The sequence below is a fragment of the Monopterus albus genome, unplaced genomic scaffold (genome assembly GCF_001952655.1).
Source record: "Monopterus albus unplaced genomic scaffold, M_albus_1.0 scaffold59.1, whole genome shotgun sequence".
In the NCBI taxonomy this organism is placed as follows: domain Eukaryota; kingdom Metazoa; phylum Chordata; class Actinopteri; order Synbranchiformes; family Synbranchidae; genus Monopterus; species Monopterus albus.
In genome coordinates, this window is record NW_018127939.1 from 2330504 (window position 1) to 2340785 (window position 10282).

The 10282-nt window shown below is 41.3% G+C and overlaps 1 protein-coding gene across 1 annotated transcript in view; it reads right to left on the minus strand.

Moving 5' to 3' along the window:
* Positions 1-8575: 8575 nt before the first annotated feature.
* Positions 8576-10282, minus strand: part of LOC109961830 (neural-cadherin-like) — an 84576-nt gene continuing 82869 nt past the window's right edge. The window contains exon 33 of the mRNA XM_020602982.1: positions 8576-9789. Within this exon, the coding sequence (XP_020458638.1) occupies positions 9223-9789 (567 nt within the window). The 3' untranslated portion in view covers positions 8576-9222. The remainder of the gene's footprint in view (positions 9790-10282) is intronic.

The following is a 10282-nucleotide window of genomic DNA, read 5'->3' on the forward strand; positions in this document are numbered from 1 at the left end:
TTGTGGCCTAGCTCGGAATGAGGGATTTGTGACTGGAGGGGGACCCTGCAAAGACCTGTGAGGACTGAGAAGATGAGAGGGGAAAGAGGGATCAAAATCTCTGCATTCACCGGCTGGGTTATTCTAGACAGCACTGTCAGCACTTTCCACAAAGAGTTGCAGAAAACCAGGGAGGGTGATAAGGGAGATCTTGTGATGTATACTGTACCAGTGTGTGTGAGTGTGTGTGTGAATAAATGTGTGTGCAAGCACGTGACCCACTCTAATCACCTTAATTATTTCCTCTAATTACCTGCAAACAGCTAATGAATTCTTCAGGAATCCTATCATGTTGTGTATGTGCTCACATCATCATCCGTTTTGCACGGCTGCCATTAATTTGCTCATAAACAAATACAATTAGCATAAAATGTTTCATTACAGCCTCATATATCTGGTTTAGTCTCTGGTTAGGATGTGAAACAGCTGAACAACACACACACAAAAGCACAGTTTTGTAGCATTTCCTCTTTCGCTTTAATGATGTGATGAAATGAACGTGGTTTAGAAAAATATTTCATGGCGGGTATGTTTGCTGTCCTTGGGGAAGTTGATGTGTGCGCTAGTATACATGTTTGTATTTGTATTTGGGCATGTTTTTTTTTTTCGCTTTATAAATTTTCCATCCAAGGTCGTCTGGAGAAGAGGGACAATGGACTCGGTACTGGGTGGACTGATGATGAATGTGTACATTTCATGACAACAAAAGCATAATGACCTTATTTTATAATGAATGGATTCATCATTAAAAATCTCTGGCCTGCGGCAAAGTCTTTTTTGCATACTCTGATGTCACCTCTTCTCTGAACATCACATGCATTTGTATTGTGTGCCTCTAGTATGTGTATGTGTGTCCAAGTGTGCTTGCAGTTAGTCCAGACATAGCTAACTACACCACCCATTATCACAGTCAGACATGCTAACTACAACAGAATGGTGTTCAATCACTCTTGTCACAGACATATTTATGGAAATATTCTTGTTTATGTAACTAATGCCTTCCTGATTGCAGAATGTATATGCAGCATCTTTCCTCGGATAATTAGTGATGAAAACCCCCGACTGAGGCTCTCTCCTACTCAGTGTCACCAAATCCAACAGCGAGAAACCATGTTTATAAAATTATGAAACAATGTTAGAACTGCACTGTGAAATTCCCACTGCAAGTTACGCATGATTTGAAGTGTTAAAAATCTTGTTTTTAATTGTACTAATGATGTTCCAGGGCAAGTCTTTCATAACGTGTCTCTGAGGGGACAATTCCAACACAATGCAGATGTGTTAGATTTTCAATGGTGGAAATGATCAAATCTGACGGACTGCCATACATTCACTATAATATAAAATAAAATATAAAATAGTCACCTCTTCACTGATCATCTAAAATGCTTCTTAAAATTAAATGCATCAGTAGTATTGATCCAGTAATATAATATATAACTCACAGAGGTAATGCTTCTGCATGAATAGTACTTTAACTTTTGATATTTTTAATACATTTTGCTAAAAAGACTTTCATACTTATATGGCATTTTAATGCAGCACCTTTTACTTGTAATGGAGTATTTTCAGATAGCACTATTATTAGTTATACTTGTTTAAAAGATGTGATGAAGTCATCCACAATGCAAATTTTAATGCCATTTAAAATGAGAGAAAAAGCCTTTGTTTTTCAAAGTTTCCTCCTCCTCCTCCCACAAAAAGACACTTAATGGCTGCACAAACACAGCGCTGATTGATTGACAGCAGTCGATTATCAGTGCCTCTTTGTGGAGTATTGATCCCTGGGTGAGATTAGTATCTTTTTTTCTAGCTCTCTGTCCTGCAGGTCATGTAACATGCTCTGACCCTGCCATGGAAGCAAATGGCACATACGTCTCCTCAACGGCTCCACATGTCACCTGTCAGACAGGAGGACAGAGAACGGGGGGCAGAGAGTGGTTTGGGATAAACACACACTCTCAAGCATACACTCCCATCAGAGTAAAGGATCACAAGCTGCAGAGATGTCTCTTGTTATAAAATGGTAATTATGCTGTTTGACAGGTTTGTATCGTCTCCTCTTAGGACTTGTCTGCTTCACTGTGTCTGCCCTGCAGGTATACATTTTCAAAAGGTGAAGCAGGTAAAAGCACTTGAACTGGATCGCCCTTTCAGTAAACATTCAACTAGAATATCTAATACAGAGCGAAGCTATTATTGAACCAGTCACCACAACCGGTGCGTTTCACAGATAAAGGAGCCTAGTGAATTTAGATGCTACAGTGGATGTATTGTACAGCAGCAGGGGAGGAAGCAGTGGAGTCTGGGTGCCAAGTTGAGAATTCAGAGCTTCCCCTCTGTCTGTAGTCAGGTGGGATGACAGGGGGTGAGTGCTGGTAGGTGGCTCTCCGGCGGCTCTGACAGCCTGTCACAGGCAGATCACTGCCACATGCCTGTCTGTCCACAGTGCTGATGGCTGACCCGTCCAACACGGCCCAGCCCGCTGGTCATGCCATCCCTGTCTGCTGTCGGACATCTCTGACAGCTGACAAGACACCTGGGACACAGAAGGCAGGGGCCAGAGCACTGCTACCTGTATAGACATCAGGATTTACTGCTGCCAAGGAGAAGCGGAGGAGGAGGAGAGGGAGTGAATACACAAATTTTTAAAAATGATCACACACTGAAGTTGCCGAGATGTTATTATAAACAATAGGGATTTGTTTCCAATTAGTGTCTTGTCTAAACATAGATACACAGTACAGTTACAGTAATACATCACGTCCTGCATTTTGACAAAAACGTGTGTCTGAGTTTTGCTTGTGTGTGAGCACATCACATTTTTCACAGCATAACTCCCTTTAGATGTAGAGACAAAGGAGGCTGGCGGCTAGAGTCTAGGCTGCTGAAACATATGGGCCGTGTCATTTATCACGTCTGCTGGTGAAGGAATGAGAGCCCATCAGTGGCCTGGCATTGATCCCTGAACGGGGCCGCCATTGTTTCCAGCAGCACCTGGTGGAGTTCTGTCTGCAGTAACGGGGAGTAGGAAACAAACAGAGAGGGGAGAGGATTACTTTAGAAAGGGAGGTGTTAACATTTTCTAGGCTACTCTTTATGAGCAGTCGACAACTGAAAACAAAAGTGAAGTTTGAATTTTAATATTAATGGCCTGTTTTTTGTATTTCAGAGACATTCTTCTGTAAAATATATAATCCTTAAGATTTGGCAACAGCACCGGTTACTGGTCTGCAAGCACGCTGTGATACTGCATGTCCCAGATTTCTGATGGCAGTTACTTTGTCAGAAATACAACAGAGAACCAACTACTGTGTCTCTTTCCAGTGCAACCAAACAAACTCACATTGTAGGTACGATGCACAGGTAGGCAGTAGCAGAAAACTGAAAATCTAAAGGATTTGTACTTAAAATCTTAAGGATCATCATTGTTATCACTATGTAATGTTGCAGTAAGTTAAAAAAGAAAGTGTAGAACAGTAAGTATATACTGTATGTGCCTTTGTCACCTGCTCCTACACCTGCTTGTAGTGAGATGCAGGATCACATACCTTTGAAACCTCACTATAAAGCAACAATGCAATATAAAAATATAATAAAATGAAAATAAAAACAGGAATTTTAAAGAGAATATAAAGAACAAAAGCTGAGAGAGAAGAAATATAAACACACGTAAATGCTACGCCTCTCTGTCGCTTGCCTGTGTGCCCACATATAAGAAGAAATGAAGTGTACATGAATCCAGCTTACTGTGTATTTTGATGTTTGAGGCGCTGAAAAGAAGCTGTAATGTTTTCACCTGGCATTGTTAAAAACACATTTGCTTACTCAGCATTGTTTGTCCGCAGTAATTCATCACACAGGCTTTGAGCTATTGATGGAGCCAGCATCCGTTAGCAGGCCCCTGTCAATGATTCACTCACTAAGCCCATCTGTCAGGCGCCCTCTTCCTCCCCTCCACTGCTGTTCAGCTCAGCCCTCCTCTTCCTCAGTGATGGATGGATAAAGTCTTTGACAGCCTTTCAATGGCCACGTTCAACACAGGAACACCTCACAGCTTCAGATGCTGTTATGTAATCCCTGCAAATATTCAGTCAGTTATTGTCTAAAAGTCACCTGTGGCACAGAACAAAAACCATCCACAACTTTTGAAAAGAAAGACTGCGTGGGAAGGCAATTTCTGGAGGTGATTGGTAACAGCATTCATAGCTGAGGACGGTGTTCAATAAATCAGCTACTCACAGAATCCATCACAACTGTGCCATTAAATGCTCCAAATACATTCAACGATCAACTGTAGCCAGTGCATTTCTTGTAGGAGGCGTGGTGCATCCTAGCAGAGTGGCGCGCCGGAACACTGAACCTCACAGGGAGGGGGTGGAGTATCTAACTGTCTGAGTCTGAAAAGACACCTGAGGATCTTGATGCAAACACAGGTTAGTGGTGTGAGTCAGTGCTCAGGTGTGGCAAAGAGCGCCATCTGTGGGTGGCTAACGGGAACTGCAGGAATGTGTGACACAAAACAGACACAGACACAACCAAAAACTACATCTATCACAGGGTCCATCCTTGAACTTGTAAACAGGAGCTGAGAGGTCCATTCAGTAGCTTTACTAGACCTACTAGTCTCTTGTCAGTAGATGAAGTTTGTTGAGGAATTGTATATTTTAAAATAACATTTTTTTCCTGAGCTTTTTTGGGGAGTTTTTCCCCTCGACTTAAAAGCTGAGGCATTCTGAAAAAAAAAAAATCATCTGACCGTGATGCCAGCTTAGTAGCTTATGCATCTGATTTAGGGAATGTACAAAAATGACATACTGTAGGTTACAATGGGTGTTATACTTCAGGGTGTTCTTTAACATTGGAAGGCCCTCCTTACCATTCTAATGCCTTATTATCTTATTTTAATCTTGATGTAATATTTACCCTTCTTTCAAAATATAGTACAGTAAAATAGTACTGAGTTGGCTCAACTCATTTCACCATCAGTAACTAAAAAGGCAAAGCATGAAAAGTTGAATATAGTGTTATCTAAATAAAACCATAAATATATTTGTGGATTAATCATTTTCACAATAGTCACCAACATGCAAATCAAAAGTAAAAATGGCCGATAACAATAACAAATAACTGAACTTGACCTATGATATAAGATGTTTTTAATGACACTTTTAACCTTTTGTAAAGATGCAGACTGTCACAACTATTTCTGTCCTTTTTCATTAATCCTGCACCAAAGTGCTGAAATATAAACTTGGTGTTTTAAAAATAAAAATAACTTTTGTTACAAAAAAGTCAAAAACAATTTGTGGACAGTCCCTTAGTAGCAACCTTTTCTTCTTTCAGATTCAAGGGTTTAAACCATGTTAAACCGTGTTATGTTTGATATTCGATATTCTTATCCCTCAGCAGTTTATAAAAAACATTATCAATATCATTAGTTATGTTTTCTAAGAGTACCTTCTATTGATAACCTGTCGGTGGTAGCCGCTCCAAAAACTATACTCGCACTTCTTGTTTTAGAAACAATGTTGGAATTGATTTTTCACTCTCACTCTTTCTGTCCTTATGAGAATCTCTGAGAGTATACATTTCTGTTGCATGTAAGATCAGGGGCCTTCTCCGACTTTGTGCGTTAAACCACTAACTCTAATACTGAAATGCAAATCCAATCTGCACTATAGGCTAATATTAAATACAGTTTGTAGGTAGAGGCTGCCAGCTTTTCACTGATAGCCTTATTTGTTAAATGTAATATCCCAGAGTGTGGTAATGTGACACACATGTAAGAACCAGGTCTGTAAGTGAGGTGTAGCATAGTCACTTCATCTCCAGCTGTGCAGAGATCACAGCAGCTTTCACTCATCCCCTGAGAGACCGGGGCCTCAGCATTGACACCCCCTATCCCTCCAACAACCAACTACACACACACACACACACACACACACACACACACACACACACACACACACAAAAAACTTGACTGCTCGTGTCCTGTCTGCACGTTGAGTTGTCGTGTAAGCTGTGTCGCTCTGTCACAAGACATGTCCCACATTTGCAGCCGCCATTGTTGGCCAGCAGGATGAGAGCGTCTGTCAGGAGAGCTGACACGCCTGCCACTTTACTGGGCGACTGACAGAGGGCCATGCCACACTGTCACTTCTCCCAGATCTATTGCCTGAGGATAAACATGAACACACACATAGACACACACTGACACATGTTAATAACACAAGAGTAAACAGAGCTAGAATCCCAGAGAGTGACTGACTGACAGTCTGACTGGATGACCGACCGAAGCTGAGGAAGCTGGAGCTCCGTGTCACCCCTCATTCCTACAATCTCCAGCTGTCACATCAAACACTCTGCTCCGGTGTTGCTCCACCTCGAGCTTCACCCCCGCCTTCTGACATCTCATCAGAAATGTATCCTGTAGTGCAGGAGGACACATAGACTCGGTGTACAATATCATCCATTCTGATAGTCGCTGAGTAATTATTGCCTCATAGTGGTGTCATTCTGTCGAATCTATTTCACTCTGTTCTGTTTAGCCATGGTTGTGAGTACATTTACTCAAGGACTTTATTTGAGTAGAATTTTGAGATATCTAGTTTAGTTGTTAATATTTCTAACATATGTTAGTTTATACTTCTACTTCACTGAATTTCAGATGGAACTATTGTGGGTTTTACTCCACTAAATCATCTGGAAATTATAGCAAATAGCTGATTTTACTAAAACACCATACAGTGTCAAAGATTTAACCAGCTTGTTGTAATGACCCGTGGGAGTTGTTGGACATTTTAAAACAGTACTGTCTAACTGGGGCCCCTTATTTGTTTGAGCTCTCTAGTAATTGTGAGCAGTTCAAACAGACATTTCTCCTCTTACCTTTACAGGTGTGTTCAAGGCTTAAAGAGGCACAATCATCCAATATTTCACAATAAATAAATAAATAAATAAAGTAGAAAACTCCACATTTGTGAAAAGAACTGTTGTAAAGCAGAACATCTTAATTAATGGTAAAATGCTATAAGCATGCATAAGTCTTTTAAAGTCACAGAACAGTTTTTCTGCATTGTAGGCATCTCTGGGTGTTAGAACACCTACTTTTTATATTATTGTATTGGTACTTTTACTTAGAATAGAAGATCTGAACAGTTCCACCTGTTCTGATGATTATGGTGTGGTGGAGAGCACTGTCTAAAATGCTGGTCCAAAATCTCCCATAGGTGTTCAGTTGGGTTGACATCTGGGGGCTGTGAAAACCATAACAGCTGACTCACATCATTTCTATGCTAATTAAAGCAATCAGTGACATTTCTTCAGGTTTGTCCTTTATAAATACCCCTCATGTGCTACTGCAGTTTGCTTTCTTGCATGCTGCAGCTTGCAGTGTCCTCTAATGGCTAAACGGTAAAATACACCCATAGAAAATAAACAAATAAATAATGGTAGGATACTGCTCACCTTATCCTCTTCTTATTCAGAGTAGTTTTGCTGAAAGCAGTGCTTTCTTAAAAAAAAACATATCCTGCTCAGAGTCACACCTGGTAGCTGCCCAGGATAACTGAGTCAGGTCTGTTGGCCAATGAGCAGATACACAGGAATAGTTTGGGGACAGGGTCTCTCTTAGGCTCCTGAAATTTCAAAGACAGCTTAATTTATACTGTAGAAGGCACAGACCTGGAAATGCATGCAGCACTGAAGCTCCAATTTAATTCTTAATTAAAAATTTGATTGTTTTATGTAAACTTTGACAGTAAAATTGGTAGAAATTCCTACAGTGAATCTGCATTATAAACTTACAGTCATCATGCACATCTACTTTTAATACATGTAATAATGTTAGAGCTAAATATTAATTCATAATATCAGATCTCCTTGATCTTGTTCAAGGGTCTTTATAAGCCCCACATGTGCTGCAGAGACTAACTGTAAATCAGTAGTAATGAGCATTTTGCATCAAATGCAGTGCCAATAGCACGCCAGTAGGTGGCAGTGTGCACACATAACAGATTCACCTCAGAGGCAAGTGAGCAGGGTTAATTCAAGTGTAATTTAGTTATAATGTTAATAACCATAAAGAGAAGCAGATGTAGAGTAAACGTAGTCACGACCTTTGGGTTCACACAGAGATTTCATATGTACACTACGCTAAGACCCATGTACAGAAAATGAAATGCAAAGCTCCTTAAAAACCCACAGGGGCTGAAAATATCCTTTGAGCCTCTCATATCTCTTAGTGTGATGCATTATGCTGTTCCCCAATGGCTCTCCCCTGTGTCACAGTACAGTTTTAAGGCAGCCTGCTGGGATCCTCACCATTCTGGAATATACTGGAGGCTCTTAGAAGCTCAGGTCACAAGGCCACATGGTCTGGACATGAATGATTAATCCTGAAATAGACTTTGTTCTTCTCATCAGAGCTTTGTTGCTGGTAATATGTAGCTGAATAAGACCAGAACAGCTGTTCTAGTTTAGACATGAATGTCTTCATTGCTGCCAGGAATAAAGGAAAGCAAATAAACTGGAAGTACAACGGCCAATTACTCATATGTAAGTAATAAGAAAGACGTCTTTGTGACTGTTCTCAGGAAAAAAACAGCCTGACTAACATTTGATGAAGAAAGTTGGCTTGAACTTCAAAAACATGAGATTTGACAGTCATTAATGTGAAGAACTGGTGTTTGAACAAGATCCAGCTCAAAATGCTAACAAAGATATTCATTTATTTCAAAGGAAATAGATAATACAAATGAAACAAACTCATCCTGTCACATAAATGAAGTCATGGCTCGTTAACAGCAAAAAGAATCCGGCTCTTTCACAGGAATCTCATTCGCGGCCTTGCAGACTTTACTCTGAGTTTTATGACATGAGTAGTGTTGACACAGGGCACTTCCAAAAAGTGCTTTCTGCAGAGTAAATACTGTACAGTGCAATGCAAAGTAAACTATACATCACATCTGATCAATCATTGGTAAACATCTTTTATATCAAAGAACTTATATGTTCAAAGTTTCATCAATACAGTACATTTATATCAGACGCCACATAGACCCTAAGCAACCTCCCAGGCTCAGAGTATTTCACATTTAATTATGTCCCTGTGATATTCCACCACCACTGCCTTATGACCAGTGTTGCTCTTCTGCAACCTTGAGTTTGCTGAGAGCAGCCTCACCCACTCTTCTCGCAGTTCAGCTGCCCTCTGCTCTCCTTCAGTTTGTCTCTCTGGCCCTCCGGAGTCTTGGAGTCTGCTCTCAAATCACTGACCACAGCTCGGAGGGTTTTGAACCTGTCTAGCCGAGTGCTCTGGGCCTCATGAAGCCTGACTTCTGAACCCTGAGATGCACTGAGGGAGCTGAGTGACCGCACTGCTGCCAGGCCGTGCTCCTTTCTGGATGGGCGACGCAGTGTGGTCGTGGTGCTGAGCTCCCCCGGGTGCTCCATGTCCCTGATGACCTCACACAAGTAGCGGGCCAAGTCTTGGCTGGAAAAGGAGAGGGTTTTCTGGGAGCGGCGGAAGGTCAGAGGCGATGGGAGGGTTTCTGTCTCTGAGGGGGGGATGGCCAGACGCAGGGCGATAGCTGAGCTGCCATTTCCATTGGACACCCCGTTCTTGTTGTTGTCCTGGGGAAGCTTAGTCTGTGGATAGGAGATGATGCTTTGTGGATAGCTATAGCGGAGAGACTGTGCTGGGCTGGGCTGGAGGGAGCGCTGCAGCTCCACCATATTAAAGGCATTCTGAGAGACCGACAGACAGACAGAGGAGCAGGGAAGGAAAGAAGGGCAGGAGAGAAAAAAGCTTTCCCTGTGTAATCTTTACAGAAATTTAGGAGATAATGAAAAGCAACACTGCCACATGACACCAATCTGTGCTTGGGGGCAGTGTAGCTCAGCTAATGCCTCTACTAGCAAATGAACCTGTTCCTCAGACTAAGATGAAGATACATGATGTAGGAAGGGATGTTGGCAACAAAAGCACTATTGATTAGCCAAGTAATTAATTATCTGATTGTGGGGAGGGGGTGGAGGGTTACTGCTATTTCCAGCACTATTAAAACAGAGGCATTAACAGCTATTGTTGACTATTTGCTTAATTTCAGCTAATTAACTCACATTTGTGAATCTCCGAGGAACTGATATTTGGTTTTCATCTCAAGACACCAGCAAACACTGTTTTCTGTTAAATGTTTTCTGGTTTAGACTTTGTCCTTAAAATACAGTAGGATGATTT